This window comes from Neoarius graeffei, chromosome 27 (genome assembly GCF_027579695.1).
Source record: "Neoarius graeffei isolate fNeoGra1 chromosome 27, fNeoGra1.pri, whole genome shotgun sequence".
Classification (NCBI taxonomy): domain Eukaryota; kingdom Metazoa; phylum Chordata; class Actinopteri; order Siluriformes; family Ariidae; genus Neoarius; species Neoarius graeffei.
This window is the reverse complement of record NC_083595.1, coordinates 43,797,140-43,820,486: the sequence shown is the minus strand read 5'-3', so window position 1 is coordinate 43,820,486 and position 23,347 is coordinate 43,797,140. Positions and strand designations below refer to the sequence as shown.

The 23,347-nt window shown below is 42.8% G+C and overlaps 1 protein-coding gene across 3 annotated transcripts in view; it reads right to left on the bottom strand.

The window, feature by feature from the left end:
• Positions 1–23,347, bottom strand: part of esrp2 (epithelial splicing regulatory protein 2) — a 31,963-nt gene continuing 8,616 nt past the window's right edge. For 2 of the 3 annotated variants that reach the window (XM_060911462.1, XM_060911461.1), the window contains 14 exons: positions 20,836–20,949; positions 18,740–18,854; positions 18,539–18,634; positions 16,395–16,449; positions 16,067–16,177; positions 15,797–15,929; positions 14,198–14,240; positions 12,829–13,130; positions 12,512–12,742; positions 11,719–11,917; positions 10,042–10,246; positions 9,639–9,807; positions 1,917–2,018; positions 1–1,171 (listed from right to left, as the gene is read on the bottom strand). In XM_060911462.1, the coding sequence (XP_060767445.1) occupies positions 1,932–2,018; positions 9,639–9,807; positions 10,042–10,246; positions 11,719–11,917; positions 12,512–12,742; positions 12,829–13,130; positions 14,198–14,240; positions 15,797–15,929; positions 16,067–16,177; positions 16,395–16,449; positions 18,539–18,634; positions 18,740–18,854; positions 20,836–20,949 (1,860 nt within the window). In that variant the 3' untranslated portion in view covers positions 1–1,171; positions 1,917–1,931. Of the gene's footprint in view, positions 1,172–1,916; positions 2,019–3,636; positions 3,659–9,638; positions 9,808–10,041; positions 10,247–11,718; positions 11,918–12,511; positions 12,743–12,828; positions 13,131–14,197; positions 14,241–15,796; positions 15,930–16,066; positions 16,178–16,394; positions 16,450–18,538; positions 18,635–18,739; positions 18,855–20,835; positions 20,950–23,347 lie in introns of those variants that run through there. The other variant, XM_060911463.1, reaches the window with a different exon arrangement.

Genomic DNA, 23,347 nt, shown 5'->3' with positions numbered 1-23,347 from the left:
TTTCAGAATAAATGTTTTATTGTTATATATAACTGTTACATAAATGATATTTTCAGTTTCATACAAGTTTCAAACTTGGTTTAAAAAAAAAAACCTAAATGCCCACTCAGGTGCCAGAGAAGCTTGCTGAACTTTTTCAAGCTGGTATTGAACTCTGGCTCGTGTAGCAATGGCACAAAAAGGACCGGGTAAAGACACTATGATGACCGAAGGCCTCTCCAATCGCTTTAGACAGATTAGGAAAGAAAATCTCTCAGTAATAAAGGCTGCAAAAGAAAGTCATGCAGATCAGACAAAAGCATGACGGCTTGTTTCTCACATTAAATTAAAAAAAAAAAAAAAAAAAAAAAGGCTCTGTTCTGGATTTGATTAAACTAAGAATAAAGTTCGAGTAGATAAAGGGACACGCCCAGTCTCATTTCTTACACAATAATTAATATGATCAACAATTACACGGAGCAGGTTGGCTACAGTCGCGAGGTTGAGGCATAGATTGGCATTTTAGAAGCTTGCTGTACATTCAGTAGTGGCATTAAACAGCACTCAGTAGTTTTCATTCCTTTTTTTTTTTGCATCACACTTGCAGGCTGTATGGCTTAGCCTTTGTATATTGCACTGTCTTTGAGTAAAAACACAGTGAATCCTCATTGTGGGATTTCTCCCATAGGAAGAGCTAAAGGGATTTTAGCCTGAACATTTAGGCTCATCTGCATAAAGAACACAACTCGGAAGAATATACATCAGTTCTCCATATCCACACTGATTTATACATGAGGCATTTTAACGGTAGGCGTATTTCATGTACAAATACATATATACATCGAGTTCATGTATTTCCATCATGCTAGCACCTCCACCAGCAGTAGCACGTGAGAAACTTGAGGAAAAGACTGACTCCCTGTGTGCCTGGGTCAGATCAGCGTCGGGAGAGGTCGAGAGTGAGGTTATCCGGGGTGAAGTGCAGACCTCGCTCGTTCCTGGAGTCGGCTTCAAGTGGTGAGTGTTTAGCTCATTCGCAGCACATCAGGCGGACAGGGTGGCCAGAGAGGGGAAGGTTGGAGCGCTCGGCCACAGCACGCCTCGCTGCCTCCTCGCTGGGGAAGGTGACGAGCGCCTCCCCACTCCGCTGGCCACTCAGGTTATACAAGACGAGCACAGAGTCCGCCTGGAGCTGGGAAAGAATTAAACGCACAAACGTATCACGTCATGCTGGATCTGTAGTATGTCGATTTAAGATTTAAACCTTAAAAGCTTGATTGCTGTTCACAAACTGCAACCCTGATCACAGAACAAAGGAAAAATAAGAGCAGAAAGGGACCCGCAGGAAGAAAAATCAATCAGGTTAGGTCTGCTGCTGGCACATTCTCTATCAAAGCTGCACGATTTATGATCTATCCTATGGAGAATAAAGAGAGTTTGGATTAGTGAGGATTACAATGTTATCAATCCCAGAACAGGAAAGAAATTTTGCAAAACGACAGAAGGCGGCTGATGTCACCGCCTCAAAAAGCATCCACACCCGAGAGCAGAGCTGTCAATCAAATGTCAAAGTGCAGAGAGGAATTAATCTTAATCAGGGTTAGACATCACAGGAAAGACAGAAAAGACAGAAAAGAAAGTAGTATGAAGAGAGTTTAGGTTGCTGGGAAACCTGTAAAATCACAATCACCAAGGGAGTGAGAGACAGAAAACCACTACGGTTTAGTCCAGAGGTTCTGAACTCCAGTCAGTCAGTCATTGCCTGCTGCGCTGCACAGCGTGAAGCGTTCCTGCTCACCTCACACCTCAGCCAAATGATCAGCAGTTTTAAGCTCTTAGGAAAAATCTTCGAACTGTGCAGAGCAGGGGATCCTGGTGATGAGAGTTAAGAAGCCCTGGTTTAGTCCATGCACATCTGGAGCTGTGGGAGGCCTTACCTGGAGGAGCGCCCCCTACAGGCAGAGCCACTCTTTGGGCTGGACCAGAGCACGAGCCTGATCGCTCACTCCCATCACACTGCTGTAATCCTCAGGAGCATACTACAGCACAACAGCCCAAAGTCAGTGGCACAGCCTCATCACACACACACTTCTCATAGCCAATCAGTTAATAACAACCGTGCGACACTTAATCCTGCACCTACAATATGTCCTAATTAACTTAGTTTGTCCATCTCCCAAAATATTAAATTACATTTAAAAACACACATGAGAGAGGAGAGAGAGGGAGAAACCCACACACAAAAAAATAATAATAATAATTAGCTGCAACACTTAGACTACTCTTATTTAGAACACGCTTCATAGAGCCCAATACACATAATTTGCCTGGAGAAAAGCCAATTCATTTGAACAGAAAAAGGAACACGAGGGACTGGAATTGGTTGGGGATAATTTCCCATTATAGAGGCCATTGTGTTTGCTTTCTGGGAACTACAATTAAGATACTTCGGGGTGTCGGCACGGTGGTGTAGTGGTTGGCGCTGTCGCCTCACAGCAAGAAGGTCCGGGTTCGAGCCCCGTGGCCGGCGAGGGCCTTTCTGTGCGGAGTTTGCATGTTCTCCCCGTGTCTGCGTGGGTTTCCTCCGGGTGCTCCGGTTTCCCCCACAGTCCAAAGACATGCAGGTTAGGTTAACTGGTGACTCTAAATTGACCGTAGGTGTGAATGTGAGTGTGAATGGTTGTCTGTGTCTATGTGTCAGCCCTGTGATGACCTGGCGACTTGTCCAGGGTGTACCCCGCCTTTCGCCCGTAGTCAGCTGGGATAGGCTCCAGCTTGCCTGCGACCCTGTAGAACAGGATAAAGCGGCTAGAGATAATGAGATGAAATGAGAAGATACTTCGGATTATGCCTATGCACATTCTTCTTGTAACCCAAAAAAAAAAAAAAAACTGCTTTGCACCATCAACATTTTTGTACCCTTGTTCACAAGGCACACCCAACATTTAAGATACCCATGATGTTTTTGCACAAAAAGAAAATGCATGCAAAGTAGGTAACTGTACAAAAACTAGAATTCAAGCAGTTACAAATGCCATAAAATTTGTCACTTTTAAGTCACACTTCCTGAAAGAAATTCTCAAACCCTTTCCACAGAAGCACAGCAAGACAACTACATCTAGAAAACACATGCACACCCAAACTCAACTTCCACTTCCAGCTGCACCACACACACACGCACACACGGAGAGAAAAGTACAAAAATCCCACCCAAAGGACACATTCTTCCCAAATACATACACACACACGCGCAGTGTGAGCTCCATCTGAGCAGCTAAAAGCACACACTTGGAGGGTGAGCGGGCAGCGTTTCATTTCAGTGGTTCAGCCAGGTGTCAAAGCTGAATTCAGCTTCCCCCAAATCGTGATCTTTGGCTCTCGGATAGCTGAGACCCAAGCAGAGTTTGTTCCACAGTGTTTGCTAGCTCTAAACACACCCTCACCTTTTAGCTTTGGTCTGGGGAATGAAACTAATGTGGCACATCAGTTCCATTTATTTCACCCTGCTACATTACCAGGATGAAAGAAAGAGGGGAAAAAAAAAAAAAAAAGAAGCACACAAACACCACAATCCCAATATAAAGCACCAGCCCGTTAATTCCCCCTCAATCAACCCCCTGTCCACCCCGCTCCACTCCTTAGGGCTGAAGTTCATACCATCAGTTGAAGACTCCGCCTACTTGGAGGTCAGCCAACAAGGAGAAGGAAAGAAGCAAAAAATGGACACGGCAATATTGCATTATTAATATGATGACCAAGATGGAGAAGAGATTTATGCACATCATGCATACAAAATATAGTCACCTTGCTCTGTACATCAGATATCTGGCTACAAAAAGCTTAATTAATGCCACAAAGGTGAATATAGAAAATAATTAAGCTCCCTGGACAAAAACTACAGATTGAGCGTGAAATCATGAGATTTTCAACAGCAGGTAAAACACAGGCATGAGCCATGAACTCGAATACCCCATTCACACTCAAAACAGTTTATTTATCCGTGTTACGCGGTAATGGTGTCGTGTGAATGGGAGCAAAACCGTAGCATTAACAGTAATCTTTTGCCACAGCTCCAATAAAAATCAGAAACACTAAATTAACATGTCACTGGTTGATGGTGCAGTGATCTTGCAAAGGAGCTATCGACACCCCGACTAGGCATGCAACAATTCAATTCACGATATTGGGCTCACAATTTGATTTTTCCACAATATTTTTTCAAACAAAAATTAAAAAAAAAAAATATTATTAAAGGGCAACACTGAATTCTTATTGTTTAAAATCAGATTAAAAATAGTCCTTTTGTTAAATTAAAAAAAAATAAAATAAAATAAAAAATAAAAAATATCACCAGCAATAACTGACCCACATTTGTAAAGGTACATATAAAATAAATGCTATTAACTAAAAAAGGTTTTGTTTTGTTTTTTAAATAAAAGCAGAGTTAACAAATACACTTTTCCTTAATAAACATTTATGAGCATTTGCACTACCTCAGTCTACTTCTCATTTCTTCGGGCATTTTCATGGCATTAGAACCGGGTTATTCCCACCTAGAATGAAGTCGCATGCATTCCCAATATTGTACATTATTGTACCTTCTGCTGTCTAAACGACTCCTGCTCAGACAAACTAAGGTTACACAGCCTGATAGATTACAATTCTTTTTTTTTTTATTTCATCAATTTGAATGGTCATAAATTTACATCCTGCTTTATCGTCACATGTAGCATTACATTCCTAACACCTACATAATCTGAACACTTGTACTACCTGACTAAAGCCTAGGTCACAGCCAGCTGTACGTGCTCCTACGGCCGGTCTACGTGCAAAAAAAAAAAAAAAAAAACGCACGGAGGGCGCACGTGTGACGTGCTGATTTGAGCCGTAGACTGGCTGCAGAGGTTCTTTGTCATGTCAAACAAACTCTACGGGCGCTTACGTTTTTTTCAGGTTGCAAGACAAACTTACGGCCAACGTGCGTCTTTCTCCACGAAAAAAAAAAAAAAGCGATTTGGGAAACGGCAAAATCGCAAGGCCAAAAAAAAAAAAAAAAAAAAAATCGTACGTCCGGTTGTGACCTAGGCTTAAAGCGACCGGCAACAAATTCAAAACTAGGAAAGAAATCAAAATCAGCAGATGTGTCAGGAAATTGGAATTAATTATACATCATATCCAGTCTCATGCTTTACTCATCTCGCAGAGGCTCACCCCTCATAGCATACATTCAGTTTGGAATACACGACACCTTTACAGTCATGGAAAACAGAGTGGGAGAGAAAATTTGTCGTCCCGTGTTGTTTTTACCTCATACGTTAACGGTGTTCATATATGAAAGAGCTTTTTCCGAGTGGAAGTGTTGACCAGAGTAGACTTGTATCTAAGAACTGCTGCTATAGTCATAAAGACGGGTCTGTTCTCATCCCAGGTTCCTGCTGTTTGACTTTACAGTATAGAGACGTAATATAGTGATTTATAATCTGACTATCCAGGGTCACACAGAAGAGCATGGGTTTCCATTTGAGGCTGGTTCCTCACGAGGTTTCTTCCTAAAGTCCTCCCTCTTGTTCATCAGGAATCCAGATTTCTATAAAGCTGCTTTGTGACACTATTGTTAAAACTGCTACACAAATTCCCAGGACTATGGTGGAATCCACACTTAAGGATTAAGGCAAGGGGAAACGTAATCAAGTATTAGGGAAGAAATGACATACAGCTAATTGTTTTGTCCAGTGAGCTTAATCATGAAGAGAAGCATGACCCAATATATACATTGTATAGATTACTATACACCGTTCCAGTTTACTACATACACCTACTTTGTACTTAAACTCTTTAGGGCTTATCAGGTCCATATAGGTCACTTTGTAGGTATATAATTGCTGAATATAACCAACGTGTTGCTATGCAGGCCACCTCTACTCCATCCATAAGTGGAAAGGGACACCACAGGACCACCTCGGACAAGACTTCGAGGACTGTAGAAATCTGACGTGCTCTAAAGAATGACGCCGTACACAGTGGTCCTATGATGTTACAAGGTAGGTGTACATAATAAACTGGTAACTCTAGAATTGAGTTTGCCTAATAACTGATGTATTTCTCAGAAACTGCTTGTATGTAGAGATCAGGAGAAATGTATACATGTACAGCCACTATATGTATTGTACACGTTTTCTATATGCACAAATACGACACTGCTTGGTCAAAAAAAAAAATTTTAAGTCGCACATTCTAATATTTCATTGGACCGCCTTTATCTTTGATTACAGCATGCATTCACCGCGGCATTGTTTTGACAACCTTATACAACAAATCACATTTATTTCCATCCAGAGTGCCGTTAATTTTTCACAGGGATCTCGTCCTGACGATGGGAGTCTCGAACCACTCTGTAAAATCTTCTCCAGCACATCCCAAAGACTTTCAATGGGGTAAATGTCAGGACTCATCATTTGCAGTCTGTCGAATCAACGAGGACTGTTTTATTAGTGGATTCCATTCAACTTCTGATCAAAGCCCTCCAGGAGGGTGTCTTGCTTCGGAACCATTTCACAGAGCTGCATGCAAGTTTAAAGTGCAACTAGCTTTTGCTGGACTAGGAACGCTCGGCAAACAGAAACGTGGTCCAGCATGCAAGGACATGCTGGCATTTATTTTTGCTGCAGTGGTTGACCAGAAGATAAGTGTGTTTATCCCTGCTCTTGAGTGATACCACAATGCACCTGACTGGGATGGTCCACCACAGACCTTGAGACCGAGCTTGTATTTGGTTCTGCCAGGATGCCCACTTTCACCCTCCTCACATAGGCAAGCTTAGTGGGGTAACCAGTTTAGTCACCAGTTACTTGACCATGAAGCAGGTTATATATTGGAGTACAACCCCAATTCCAAAAAAGTTGGGACAAAGTACAAATTGTAAATAAAAACGGAATGCAATGATGTGGAAGTTTCAAAATTCCATATTTTATTCAGAATAGAACATAGATGACATATCAAATGTTTAAACTGAGAAAATGTATCATTTAAAGAGAAAAATTAGGTGATTTTAAAATTTCATGACAACAACACATCCCAAAAAAGTTGGGACAAGGCCATGTTTACCACTGTGAGACATCCCCTTTTCTCTTTACAACAGTCTGTAAACGTCTGGGGACTGAGGAGACAAGTTGCTCAAGTTTAGGGATAGGAATGTTAACCCATTCTTGTCTAATGTAGGATTCTAGTTGCTCAACTGTCTTAGGTCTTTTTTGTCGTATCTTCCTTTTTATGACACGCCAAATGTTTTCTATGGGTGAAAGATCTGGACTGCAGGCTGGCCAGTTCAGTACCCGGACCCTTCTTCTACGCAGCCATGATGCTGTAATTGATGCAGTATGTGGTTTGGCATTGTCATGTTGGAAAATGCAAGGTCTTCCCTGAAAGAGACGTCGTCTGGATGGGAGCATATGTTGCTCTAGAACCTGGATATACCTTTCAGCATTGATGGTGTCTTTCCAGATGTGTAAGCTGCCCATGCCACACACACTAATGCAACCCCATACCATCAGAGATGCAGGCTTCTGAACTGAGCGCTGATAACAACTTGGGTCGTCCTTCTCCTCTTTAGTCCGAATGACACGGCGTCCCTGATTTCCATAAAGAACTTCAAATTTTGATTCGTCTGACCACAGAACAGTTTTCCACTTTGCCACAGTCCATTTTAAATGAGCCTTGGCCCAGAGAAGACGTCTGCGCTTCTGGATCATGTTTAGATACGGCTTCTTTGAACTATAGAGTTTTAGCTGGCAACGGCGGATGGCACGGTGAATTGTGTTCACAGATAATGTTCTCTGGAAATATTCCTGAGCCCATTTTGTGATTTCCAATACAGAAGCATGCCTGTATGTGATGCAGTGCCGTCTAAAGGCCCGAAGATCACAGGCACCCAGTATGGTTTTCCGGCCTTGACCCTTACGCACAGAGATTCTTCCAGATTCTCTGAATCTTTTGATGATATTATGCACTGTAGATGATATGTTCAAACTGTTTGCAATTTTACACTGTCAAACTCCTTTCTGATATTGCTCCACTATTTGTCGGCGCAGAATTAGGGGGATTGGTGATCCTCTTCCCATCTTTACTTCTGAGAGCCGCTGCCACTCCAAGGTGCTCTTTTTATACCCAGTCATGTTAATGACCTATTGCCAATTGACCTGATGAGTTGCAATTTGGTCCTCCAGCTGTTCCTTTTTTGTACCTTTAACTTTTCCAGCCTCTTATTGCCCCTGTCCCAACTTTGAGATGTGTTGCTGTCATGAAATTTCAAATGAGCCAATATTTGGCATGAAATTTCAAAATGTCTCATTTTCGACATTTGATATGTTGTCTATGTTCTATTGTGAATACAATATCAGTTTTTGAGATTTGTACATTATTGTATTCCGTTTTTATTTACAATTTGTACTTTGTCCCAACTTTTTTGGAATCGGGGTTGTACATGTTACCGGTAGCAGGTAAACTATGACCTGACCTGATGTACAAAAGGTCAGGACTCTATGGTGGCCAATTCGTGTGTGAAAATGATTCCTCATGCTCTGTGAACCAATTTCACAATTAGAGTTCAATGAATCCTGGCACTGTCATCCTGGAATATGCCTGTGCCATCAGGAAAGGGGGGGGGGGGGGGGGGGGGGGGGGGGATCTGTTGATGTGATAACCTGGTCATTCAGTACGGTACATCAGCTGACTTCATTTTATTGCCCCATAACATTGCTGAGCCTCGACCTGACCAATTGAAGCAACTCCAGATCATAACCCTGCTTCCAGAGGCTTGTAAAGTGGCCACTATGCATGGATGGGTGCATCACTTCATGAACTTCTCTTCTTACCCTAACACACCCATCACTCTGTAAGAGGATAAATCTGGACTCAGACTACATGACCTTTTTCCATTGCTCCAGATTCCAATCTTTATGCTCCCAAGCAAACTGAAGCCTTTTCTTCTGATTATCCTCACTAACAAGAGGTTTTCTTTTGGTCACACAGCCGTTTCGTCCCAATCCTGGGCGTTCTCTTCGCGTTATGTGTAGAAATGCTCTTACTTTCATTGTTAAAACACAGCCATGAGTTCTACTGTCGACGTTTTACAATTCGACTTCAACCGCTTAAGTGATCTCTAATCATGGACATGAGTCTTTCCAACCGCATTTCTTTCGCAAAGTTAACAGTTCGCCACCACCTTTCCAGGTTTTTATAAGGCACTGGACGACAATTCTCAATTTCAGTAATCTCCTTAGTTGTTTTTGTTGACTGAAGCAGGCCAATAATTTGACCCACAGTAACATCTATTCCACAACCATGGGATACATATTGCATCATGGTTGCTTAAGAAATGGGAATCTACTCACTGCATCAGTTAGGGTTAAAAGAATTGTTGCCAACTGAAACATTAAAATCACTGCAGTAATTATCCAATCAAAAGGCTCTCGTTTGCTTATTTAAACAAACGGCAACTTTTTTTGGCCAGGCAGTGTACACGTGCATAACAAAATGTACCAGTCATGGAGGACAAACAGAAACAAGCTGCACAGCATAATTATGACTAGTCTATGTGGGAGTGAGCTTGACAAGTCAGCAATTATCCTCTTTGCACTCATGCCAAGCTAAAAGCCTCTTACCTGGTAACCCTGGAAGAAGCTGAGGATGTCTTTAACCCCTGCGTTATAAGGCAGTCCCTGCATGCGCACCAGAGCACCATGCTGTGGCAGAATAGCAGGAGTAGGCTGAGCTGCTACCGAGCCTGGAGGAGCTGCGAAATAACTCACTGTGGACGGAGACACTGGAGGACTGAGAGCAAAAGAACGCATTTATGGAAATAGATGATCTTGATATAAATAGATTTCACTGAAATCAATATAAAAGATCTAGAGACGTATGAAGGAATACAGGCTTATAAAGTACAAGCAAATTTGTTCCCAAGCTGACCAATTATGATAAATTCTGATCAATATCCAATCTTTAGCCTCTATGGTGCAGCCATGTGTGTTAAGAATGGGAAGAGATCGAGGTATGAACTGATACCTGGGGTAATAGGCAGTGTAGTTCATGTTCATGTTCATATACAGCTGTGGCTGAGGGGAATAGTAAGCAAGAGCTGGGGCAGGGGTGTGTGTGGGTGGCTGTGGAGTTCTTGGAGTAGCCAGCAGGGGGGGCTGATACAGAGCTGCCTCAGTGGAAAGCATAGCAGCTGGAGCTGGAAATGCAGCGTAGGTTGGTGGTGAGAGGCCTGAGACGACAGGATGAGAAAACAGAACCTTTGAGAACGATAGCAAAACTATCCAGAGCTCATTACTGCAAAGCAGAGTGTAGCAAGTAAATGAAGTGCGACACCAAAACCCAACCAACAAAAGAAAAACGGGCGGGTTGGTCAGTGTGACACCTGTGCTTCAGTTTCAAGCAAAGTGTATCCTTCGGTAGGTCAAATAAATATTCCAAACACATATTTATATGCAAACAGCCAAGAGTGGCATGCAGGAAGGGCCTGCTCACCACATATGGGATGTGTACACATACACACAAGGTTAAGGTCATATACAGTAAATGTCCCTCTTCCAACCCAGGAGCCACCACCAGTTTCTCCCATCATGCAGCTTTTGCTCATAGAGGCCCATTCTGCCTGTCTAACCTTGGTTGGGGATCAAGTCTCTGTGCGAAGCAGGACGCTTTCAGTGTTGCTTTAAGCCTAGGCTTTATAAGTCGTGCACCTTTCAGCAGGCCCATAGGCACTCACACTGCTCCCTACAAGAGAAACTGAAATCTAATCTTTAAAAGTTTGTGCTGATATGCATTCGAGACAATCTACACCGAGAACAGGCTGCATGCATCGCTCAGAGAAAGCTCGCATCAGGACAGAGTGCTGCTATCAACTGCCTGAGTCATACAGGACATTCCACTCTTACACACCACAGGTTTCTACTGAGGTTTTGCAACAACTAAATACCCAACAACCAACAATTGAAACCGAAGCAAAGCACAGCTGTTTTTTCTTTAATCCCAACCGCGACCACCCCGCCAAGGAGGTCCAATATATCTGTATTGATTGCATCTATACAATATTTTTTTTTTTAGTAGCGAGTACATTCAGTATATAGGCTCAGTAGTGGCAATTTAACCGATTAACATAAACAGTAGTGTTGATAAATGCTATACTCTTACACGATTGGTTTAAAGTAACTAAAAATTATTTATTTGGATATTTTAGCGGTTTCAAATTGCCATTAGATATTGTGTTATGATAATGTGGTATCAGTATACTTGTGCTGAATAACCTTAATCAGCTAAAAACTTAGATCTCAAATTTCTCAGAATCAATTACATTTATTTGTATAGCATATTTAAGTGGCAAGTCAATGCCATATCATAAGCCCACAGTACATAATAATAATAATAGATGCAAATTCATTTCCGTTCCCATTTTACAACCACCCCACAATCTGGAGGAAGTAGGGGATTACCATTATGTCCCCTCAAACCAAATACTACAACTCCTGAATTCACCTGACTGACACAGCACAGGAAACAGCTGAAACCAAAACCTGACCACGAACACGAGGCTATTTCCAGAACAGCTTTTCTAATGTGTTAATCATCATTTCAAAACCCGAGAGGAGAGAGGGGAAGAAAAAAAAAAAAAGGCACAACAACTTAAGGTTAATTAATTGCATGTAAATCAGAAGCAAGCATGAACAGTGTACTGACAGGGCAGTTTGCATGGCGGAGGAGACAGGCCACTACGGTTCAGCGTCCCTCCCATCAGCACAAAGCTCATCTCTTCAGTGGAGCACTGGAACACCTCCACATAACGATCCTTCATCATCTTCTTATGGCACTTCTGTGCCACCATAAAGGCACGATCTGCCGATTTCATCTGAATGAAAGCGTCGCCGGATGGACGACCCTTAGAGATGGGAAAGTTTACAGTTTAAATGACCAAAAAAAGTCAATTTTCTTTGGATAATGCTTTCATAAATAGACATCTGTATATAGAGATACAGCTATAAAAAGCACCAGTTAAACCAAGATCAAGAACATTTATTAGTATCAGAAATCTCATCTCATCTCATTATCTCTAGCCGCTTTATCCTTCTACAGGGTCGCAGGCAAGCTGGAGCCTATCCCAGCTGACTACAGGCAAAAGGCGGGGTACACCCTGGACAAGTCACCAGGTCATCACAGGGCTGACACATAGACACAGACAACCATTCACACTCACATTCACACCTACGGTCAATTTAGAGTCACCAGTTAACCTAACCTGCATGTCTTTGGACTGTGGGGGAAACCGGAGCACCCGGAGGAAACCCACACGGACAGAACATGCAAACTCCACACAGAAAGGCCCTCGCCGGCCCCGGGGCTCGAACCCGGACCTTCTTGCTGTGAGGCGACAGCGCTAACCACTACACCACCGTGCCGCCGTATCAGAAATCTATATATTTTTTTTTTTAAACCAGTGCTATTTTTGAAGCAAATTAACCCCAATTCCTCTCACCTGCTGATTGAGCACCATATGAACGCCATGGGGTTTAATGTCTATAGTGTGCTCTCCCATAAAATCCAGGATGTCCTCGATGGCGGCAGTGTACGGCAAACCACGCAGCCGCACGCAGTCTCTGGTGCTACCTGTGGTGATGAAGGGCGAAGCAGCCAGCATAGGAACAGGAACCATAGGAGGAGGAGGAAGTGTGGAGATCAGTGGAGTGGACATGTAGCGGTTCAGCACCTGAGACACAAACATATAAAAACCTGTTTTTGTTTCAACAATCTGCTTTCCAAACAGAGCTCTAGTTAAACTCCTGCTGCACTGACCTGCTGGACCTCAGCTGCTGTACTGCGGAACAGCTCGATGTATCTCTTCCCCAGAATCTGTTTATGCTTTTTCAGAGCGTTCTGGGCGTATTCCTCACAGGCAAACAGCACAAAGGCATCACCCGTGGGCCTTCCATCAGGGTATTTAACAAAGAGCAGCCCCTCCGTGCCATCTGTCACGGGACTCTCGGGGCCCAGGAAGCCCAGCACATCCTGATGTGTGGCGGTGAAGGGCAGGCCCCGCATGCGGATGATCACCTGATTCTCCTTAGACAAGAACTGTGCCACCTCGTTAGACGTGCCTAAGTGGGCAGAAAAAGAAGGAAACCAAGATCAAGTCACTGCTTAATGATGCATTATACTAACAAATAAATCTGGGTGCATTGCAACAACAAATTAAGATAAGAGTTTTTGTTTTTTAATTAAAACACACATGATCCTGTTGGTCTCCAGCTCTAATCTGAAGAACCTTTTTTTATGGCATTTGTTTACAACACGAACATGATCTCAGGACTAATGTGCAATGCCCAAGCAATATGAACAATATTACATGAAGGAACCAAAACCTGAATACAGGACAAAGGTTAAACATACAAGTTAATAAAAGGATCTCTCACTAGCAGAAAGTACACTTTTAAAATGTGACATATTGGACAATTTTGCTCTGTTATAATGAAGGAACGTATGTGAATGCTAATAAATAAAATGTCGTTAGTATGGGCCTTCTTTTTTGTGCCAAGGGCATGCAAACTTTTGCACACAACCTCATCCAAGATCTGGAATGATACCAGAATGTTTAGAGAGGAGGATAAATACAGCAACACAAGCCGAACAGAGTTTCCTAAAAGTACTATTAAATGTGCACGTGCGACAGAATGCATAAAATCCATTAAGAATCTGTACAAAGTCCACTTTAAAAAAAAAAAGTTAAAATGTGTGCATGTGCATTTGCTAGGGATCTACTTTCACCCCTCTCAGTACACACACACACACACACACACACACACACGGCAATATCTCGGCCTGCCGCTGGCTCTTTACACCCTGCGCGTGAGAGGGCAGAGTCGGTCTTTTCAGTGGCCGCTGCTCGTGCTCTGTCTCAGGGGAAGCCGCACTCTCTAAGGCACAGGTGGCGGCGGCGGGGAAACAAGAGTAGAGTTTCCTCCTGAAACAGCTCGACGTGAGTCAGCACGGGCACACAGCTCACAAAAGAGTCTTTCATTCAACCCAAACAGGGGAGAGAGAGAGGCTGCATCAGAAGGAAGTGCACTCTACAAACGTTAGTGCGGTTTAGTGTGTGCGCGCGCGTCTCATTCGTAATTGAAGACTTCCAAAACACATTACCAGCCACTTGATAAAAGCAACTCACCTCCAGCAATCTTCAGGAACTCCTCTCCAGTTGCTTTATACACCTGGAACAGAAAGGGGTGGGGGGGAAGACACATCAACCTGGGGGCAAGTGTGCATGTGTGTATGTATATATAGACATGGGTGGGGCTATAACAACATGAACCATAACTACATCAGTCTACCTGTTAGCTAATTAAAGGCTGTCTTGAGGAAAGCGGTAAAAAATTTTTATAATTATTGTGAGATGAAACGAAAACATTAAATAAACCACCACTTATGGCCCTTTTCCACTACCCTTTTTCAGCTCACTTCAGCCCGACACGGCTCGCGTTTCGACTACCTCAGAGCAGCACGACTCAGCTCGCTTCAGCCCGACTCAGCACCCAAAACTCGCACGGTTTTGAAGTAGGGCTGAAGCGAGCCAAACCGAGCCGAGTGGGGCTAGGGGAGTGAGGAGACACTCCCCTGTGCACCGATTGGTGAGGAGGAGTGTCCTCACACACCCACACACGCCCCGCGAGCACGCTGGGATCTGTAAAGACCGTAAACCTGGAAGAAGAAGAATTACGAGAATTATGAAGCCTTATGCGCCTCGCCTCATCTATACGCTCTTGCCAGTATCTGTTGGTGTTGTCGGTGACAACAAGCCACAGCACCAAGACCAGCAACACTAACGACTCCATGTTTATTGTTTACTATCCGGGTCGTGAGACTACTGCTGAAAAGATCACTGATGTCACTGTTTGCGCCGCCTAACGACATCAAGTGACGTCCACCCACTTTCGCTAACTCCACCCAATGTGTCCACCCACTTCCAGCCAGCACGGTTCAGCGCGGTTGTAGTCGAAATGCAACTCCAACAGCCCCACTCAGCTCGACTCAGCACGGCACGGCTCAGCCCAACTCAGCCGCGTTGGTAGTGGAAAAGCAACATTAGTTTAAATCATGTCCAAGGTGAGGTGACTTTAGGACACTGGCCATGTGCTGTGATCGGTATTAACTAGTCATGCATTTTTAAACTTAAGCTGCGTCTTTGGAGCAAAATATCTTGAAGGATATAATTATATGCACTTTTCAACCTTAACCACCAAATAAAAATTTACCAGTTAAATGACTAGACGGAGCAACATTTCTAAAAGCCTGCAACTTGAAATTAACCAGGATATATTACAATCACAAATAAAAAAAAATAAAAAAGCGATCTCTAAATTTACTTTGACTTGTATTTCATTGCAGACAGGATGAACCCAAGATATTTCATGCTTTGTCTGGTCAACTTCATTTCATTTGTTAATATACATCCATTTCAGGCCTGAAACACATTCCAAAAAAAGTTGACACGGGGCAAATTAGGGCTAGTAACGAGATAAGAATTAAATGAACTATGTAATGATGAATAATTGTTAAATAATGCTTATATCTGCATTTTACTCCAAGAAAACCAAAAAAAAATGAACTGAAACATGTTTTAGTAGCAGCCAGTACTGTAACCAACAAAGTGTAGCCATTACTACATGGCGGGAGAAATGTACACCACGTGTGTGTGTTGAGTACCTTAGCACTGATGTGACTGATCTTGTTTTGATAAAGTATGAGACTGAAGAGAGAAGCAGCTCACCTCAATGTATCTGCTGCCCATGTGGTGTTTGTGTCGTTCCAGTGCCATGTCTCTGTGTTCAGAGTTTACAAAGCGCACCAGAGCCTCTCCATTCCTACGACCCTGTGCGTTCAGACACAGTGCCACACCACCTCTGACACAAAAACACAACACACAAATTAGTCACATGGGCACTGGAGCTCCCTCTGAAACTGAAAGAGCTTGCTAATCAACACCCATACGGCCTAACTGGGATTTGGATAAACCCTACACTTTAAAACGTGCTCTTACTTGGCAATGTTGAGGCCCTTGAAGAAGCGAGCGATGTCCTGGTCTGAAGACTGCCATGGCAACCCCCTGGCTCTGATCACCGTCTCACTGTCCACAGCTTCCGTCTTACTGCTACAGGACAGACATAGAGAAGACCACTTTCAATCTGGTTTCAGACTGTTATGACGCCTTCACCTGATCCTGGCACTGGAGTGTGTTTTTCTCTTCTCTAACAGGCCTCATGCCTCCTCAACACCTCTACCTTTATTCATCAGTTCATAAACAAGCCCAGAGTGAGTTAATGTTCCAGGGCCAGGATGGGGAAATGCTACATTAGCAACACACTCACCAAGCTCCAGATTCAAACTTGTACTTCACCGTCTCAAACAAGGAAAATTCGTGACCTGAGAGAAAGGGACAGAAGGAAGAAAAAAAAAAAAAAAAAAAAGTGTAATGTGACAATTGATCTAAATATATATATTTTAGTGCTTAATAAATCCAGTCAAAACGTTAAGTAGTGGACAATCATCTTAAAGACCATAGGCTATGTTGCAAAAACAGTCACATGTGCGAGAGAGAAAAAGAAAGAAACTATAACAGCTCTGCCTGGAGAAGTTATCCTTTCGCAAACAAGAAGGGCCTAAAGAACAATGCCTCCTTTACAGGTTATGGAAAATATGATCTAATGCACGGTATGTCTTTTTTTTGCAATTGTGCATTTATTTTACTGTGTATAGAGAAAAAGGAAATGCATAGGCTACATTATTATTTGAATCAGTCGCAAAAAAATGAGGCAAAATGTTTCACAAACTAGGACAAAGATCACCCATTTACATTCCACCATCAATGCTGCGTTGTTTTTTTTTTTAATATGCATTTGTTGCTGCACTAAATGGCCCTTGTCCTAGGATACCTCATCTCATTATCTCTAGCCGCTTTATCCTGTTCTACAGGGTCGCAGGCAAGCTGGAGCCTATCCCAGCTGACTACGGGCGAAAGACGGGGTACACCCTGGACAAGTCGCCAGGTCATCGCAGGGCTGACACTTAGGCCAAGTTTACATTAGACCGTATCTGTCTCGTTTTCTTCGCGGATGCACTGTCCGCCGGGAAACAGGAATCCACCAGCGTCCACGTATTCAATCCAGATCGTGTCTGATCCGGTGCTGTGTAAACATTGAGAATACGCGGATACGCTGTGCTGAGCTCTAGCTGGCGTCGTCATTGGACAACGTCACTGTGACATCCACCTTCCTGATTCGCTGGCGTTGGTCATGTGACGCGACTGCTGAAAAACGGCGCGGACTTCCGCCTTGTATCACCTTTCATTAAAGAGTATAAAAGTATGAAAATACTGCAAATACTGATGCAAATACTGCCCATTGTGTAGTTATGATTGTCTTTAGGCTTGCCATCCTTCCACTTGCAAGTGGTAAGTGATATGCGCTGGGATCACACACACAGCGGCTCAGTCCCGAATCGTGGCTCGTGCACTTCACTTGCATGCTCTGTGAGCTGCGCAGGGCCGGAGTGCGCACCCTCCAGAGGGCACTCGCTGTTCAGGGCGGAGTGATTTGGAGCACAGGATGCCTGCGGAGCCGAGCGTATCCGTGTATTGGCGTTGCTGTGTGCACGCGAATCGTGTATTGGTGTTGCTGTGTGCACACTAATCGTTTTAAAAACGTTAATCTGATGATCCGCTGATACGGTCTAATGTAAACATGGGCATAGACACAGACAACCATTCACACTCACATTCACACCTACGGTCAATTTAGAGTCACCAGTTAACCTAACCTGCATGTCTTTGGACTGTGGGGGAAACCGGAGCACCCGGAGGAAACCCACGCGGACACGGGGAGAACATGCAAACTCCGCACAGAAAGGCCCTCGCCGGCCACGGGGCTCGAATCCGGACCTTCTTGCTGTGAGGCGACAGCGCTAACCGCTACACCACCGTGCCGCCCCCCCCAGGATACCTTTAGGCTCAAATTTGTCAATTTATTTGAAAGCAGAATAATTTTGTAAAACCTTTACTCCATATACACAGCGAACATAACTCCCTATACAATCCGATACCACGTTTGCTAATTTACTAAATTATCAAACTATCAAAACCTCACCAATGCTGTGAAATCACCTGACCAATGTTCTTGTTGCCATGGGCAAGTGTATTCCAAAACCAAAACTGGATTCACCCTACATCCTCTTCTTATTATGTACATTCTAGCTGACAGCAGATGTTGAGCAAAAGCATATTAAACATTATTGGAACTGGGGTAGATTATAATTAGCTCTTCTCTGTGGCATCTTCTTTTATAGAGTACTTCCTTAAAGCCAAATAAATGATCTGAAACTGAATACTGATGTAATAAATACGATGCCAGAACGTTTACCATGACTACCGTCAACATTTTAGTAGAGTCTGTAACAGTTCATTGCTTTAAGATTGGAAACGCAATAGCAGGAGAGTAACAGGAATAAGTGGACTGACTGTAAGGGTCAGCCAGGATGTGCTGGATGATCATCACCATGCTCTTCAACTCCCTCACTCCAGCCCTCTGCTCGCTTACTGCTGGGAGACACACATCTGATGGCATGGGTTAAAGGACAAACACTAGAGGTCACAGAGCATGATGGTCAGGAACTATAGCTTTAGATGATAAGCAATAATAAAAGCTTCTAGTAAGGATACATTCGAGCATTGAAGGAAGGGTGAGATCTTTCACTGGACCGGCGTTGGGACAGCATTTATGAAACTCTCTCTTTAAATCCACAAATGAATAAAAACACTCTGGCAGGACCAAATTCTAACAGGTGGGAAGGAGGAGAAACACACACATCAGTCTCTCTGTGGCAGGACAGGATTAAATAAAACTTTACGCAAAAACATTTAAGTTACCATGCTGCTATAGAGAATGTTGTACAACAATCACCAGGTTCATTTTTAAAAAGGCGTTACATGAAGTCAGGATATGGGTTAAAGACAGAGTAGACGATTCCCCCCCCCCAAGAAGCATTTGCTATATTTCTTGAAATTCTCTTTACACCCTGATTGCAAGGAGATCAAATGCTTTGATTAAAAACAACCCATCATCTCTGGCAGTCACGGTCCTGTAAAAACCTGTCTAATCATTTCATTCAGTCTGAATATAATGATTGGATAGGGAAGCCATGGCATAATGGTTAGAAAAGCACCTTTGGGACCAAAAGGTTACTGGCTTGATTCCCTTGACCAGCAAGAATGACTAAAGTGGGAAAACAAAATGGGAAAACATGGACACGCCTATGAAAGTGTGCGTTTTGTTTGCTGTGAACACCTAGTATTATTTACTTCCTTAAAACAGTGACCTGTGTGGTAAATATTATAAAGTTCACCAACTAAATGCATCCATGTTGAGTAAATACTACTATATAAAAAAAAAAAAAAAGGTGAAATTTTACTGCCTTTTATTTTTTTTTTTAGTTCTAGGTTGGAAATTCTGAATTACAAACTATACATGAAATGCTACAGGAAGCCATGACCAAACAGTTAGAGAAGCAGCTTTGGGACCAAAAGATCACCAGTTCAATTCCCTGGAGCATTAGGAATGGCTGAAGTACCCTTGAGCAAGGCACCTAAACCCCAACTGCTCCCCAGGCTGTTCTGGGTATGTTGTTCTGGATAAGAACGTCTGCTAAATGCCTTTGTGCGTGCACTCATGGCACATACGCCGAGTCTTCCACAAGGCGAGGCAGGCATGTTGCTAAAGCTAACATCCTGGCTGCACAAGAATGGCAGAGAAAGAGCAGCCAAAATAACCAAATTTCTCATCTCATCATCTCTAGCCGCTTTATCCTTCTACAGGGTCGCAGGCAAGCTGGAGCCTATCCCAGCTGACTACGGGCGAAAGGCGGGGTACACCCTGGACAAGTCGCCAGGTCATCACAGGGCTGACACACAGACACAGACAACCATTCACACCTACGGTCAATTTAGAGTCACCAGTTAACCTAACCTGCATGTCTTTGGACTGTGGGGGAAACCGGAGCACCCCGAGGAAACCCACGCGGACACGGGGAGAACATGCAAACTCCACACAGAAAGGCCCTCGCCGGACACGGGGCTCGAACCCGGACCTTCTTGCTGTGAGACGACAGTGCTAACCACTACACCACCGTGCTGCCCATAACCAAATTTATTAATTACATTTATTATGATCAGGTTAGGCGTTTTCTTACGTGTGAATAAGATATGAGGTAGAAGGATATGACAACGACACAATACTCTCCTCTCCCCGGCACACTCGCTTGTGGACTCATCCTACACCAGTAATAAGGTAGTGCACATTCACGTGATTTGAAAGAGTGGCTTTGTAGGAGGGCTGAATTTTTTTTTTGGAGGGGGTGGGATTTTTCAGTTGGATTCTTTCAAAATCAGGCTTTAATTCCTTCTCCAAAAATGAAATACTATATCTTTAAAAGGACCACGAGCGAGCACACACGTGGTGCTAAGAATTTTCCATCGATACAGCTGAGTGCAAAAAAGTTTGCATTCCCTGAGGATAAAATTGTGTCATACACACAATGCCTTTGTTGTCTGGAGGTCAGGTCTTTTTTTTAAACTAGTTTTCTGTTGATTTCATTCACCGTCCTGTAGCATGCATCTCAGAATTCTTTACTTGTAAGTAAACTGTAAAATAAAGCTACATTTTCCTTTTCAATGCAAACTTTTGCCCTTCTCTGTATCCAGGCACATTTATTCTGTTCGTTCCCATTACGTTACAAACGAGGGTCCTGAATATCCATTACCTTTTTGGAAGCCTCAGGATGAAGTGCCTGTCGGATGAGGAGGGGTCCGTCCACACACAGTGTGTACGAGCTTCTGCCCAGAGCTTTAAGTTCTGCTGATACAGCCTGCTGGAACTGCACTCCGGTAAAGCAAAACAGCAGCAGAGAGGAAAGAAAGTGTTTACTTAAAACGTTTATCTTTGGAACATATGCAATATAGTTAGCACTCAAGGGAAAGTGCAAGGTGATAAAGCTGGTAAGCGAACGCCAAAACAAGTAGTGAACAATCACTGCATATAGAACAAAAAGAATCCATAAAAATTAACCATAAAAGGAAAAAGAGAAATTAAACAAACAAATAAATAAACCAACAACCCCACCACATTGGTTTTGATGACCAGTATCGTACAGTCAGACCAAAGTGGCATGTCCTGTGCAATCATTTTCACTCTCAAGTAATTTCCAGATGCAGTGTGAAACAGATTTAGATTTGGCTAGGGAACTTTGAGTGCTGAAAGATCACCAACATTTGGGCTTTTCCATCCATTTTGACTTTATAACTGCTATTCATTTCCAGTTAAAGATGCACACGCACTTTCTCAACCTAATACATCATGACCCATGGAGCTTTCTGATGGTCAGTGGGGGACAAAAGGTAAATTAACTTAATCTAAAACACCATTACAGCCACTAAACATCCATCCATCTCTTGGCCACGTGATCCTCTAACTTTACCACACACACAGCGATGGTGTAACCCAACAAGAGCTAAAGTGCTGAGTCTTTTACACAATAGCTGAACATTTCCACCACAAAGTCAGAATTCATGGTTCAGGAGGAAGTGGTTGGGTGATGCATACTGAAGAAATAAAAGCATCTTCACAATGATTGCGTCAGTCAATAATGGACATCCCTAGACATCCAATTTGGTTATTAAAAATAATGATGAATAATGAAAAGAATAATTAAGAGATTTCTTGAATTAAATACAATGTAATGTACATACTTAAAACACTCATGTTGACAAAAAAAAAATTTTTGAATCAATTTTGTAAAGCTTAAATGTTAGTTGTTTAGCTCAAATTTGTAAAACACTAAAATTAAGTCATTACTATTCTTCCCATTTTACCCGGTGCCCAAGTCCCAAATACTGCATTATATTCAAGATCCCCCATGTAGTTAGGATAAATAGCAAACACAATAACATCATTTGAGATCCTATTCAACTATAAAATACCTGTCAAATGTTTCATGAGGTAGTCACCTGGAATGCTTTTCAATTAGCAGGTGTGCCTTGTAAAAAGGTAATGAGTGGCATTTCTTCCCTTCTTAATGTGTTTGAGATCAAACAGTACATTCTCATCTCATCTCATTATCTCTAGCCGCTTTATCCTGTTCTACAGGGTCGCAGGCAAGCTGGAGCCTATCCCAGCTGACTACGGGCGAGAGGCGGGGTACACCCTGGACAAGTCGCCAGGTCATCACAGGGCTGACACATAGACACAGACAACCATTCACACTCACATTCACACCTACGGTCAATTTAGAGTCACCAGTTAACCTAACCTGCATGTCTTTGGACTGTGGGGGAAACCGGAGCACCCGGAGGAAACCCACGCGGACACGGGGAGAACATGCAAACTCCGCACAGAAAGGCCCTCGCCGGCCACGGGGCTCGAACCTGGACCTTCTTGCTGTGAGGCGACCGCACTAACCACTACACCACCGTGCCGCCCAAACAGTACATTATTTAAAAAAAAAAAAAAAAAAAACACAGTAAATAGCACTATTCCACAACTGTAGTAAATCATTTTGTATCAAGTATCGTTCAACTCGGTAAAGAGAAACGACATCCATCGTTACTTTAAGACATGAAGTGTCTTAATTAATAAAATAAAGCCATGGAATTAGAAGTCATCCCCAAACTTTTGGCTGGTACTGATATCCATGCACAACTACATGGACAAAGATGTACCGTACTTCTGTGTGTGGAAAAGCCATCTTTAATGATGCATCCCTATTTTTTTTTAAATAACTGCAGCATATCATACATGATATGCCAATGGTCGCATCCAAGAGAAAACTAAAGGATCTGTGTGAGAAATCGAATGAACATGTCGAAGCACGTCAGATTTTCACTCCACACACACGATTAACTGCTAGAGGGCTATTACTAACCAAATAAGGTAGAGTTATGAAAACATCCATAATTAATCATTGGATCTAAAATTATATATATATATATATATATATATATATATATATATATATATATATATATATATATATATATATAAATAACTATAGTGAATGTAGATCTTCTGGTCTTTTTTTCACAATTAAACTGCGTAAACTTTATGCATCTCTCTGGGGGCCTTAATTTAAGCATTAAACAATTTTTTTTTTTAAAGCCATCTCCAAACATCTCAGTTTTAAGGTTTTACCTGCCAGCCAAAATCACCCTCCTCCTCCAGGAGAAGCACAGGACTGATCAACATGGACAGCTCTGGCCAATCAATATCCACTATCTATT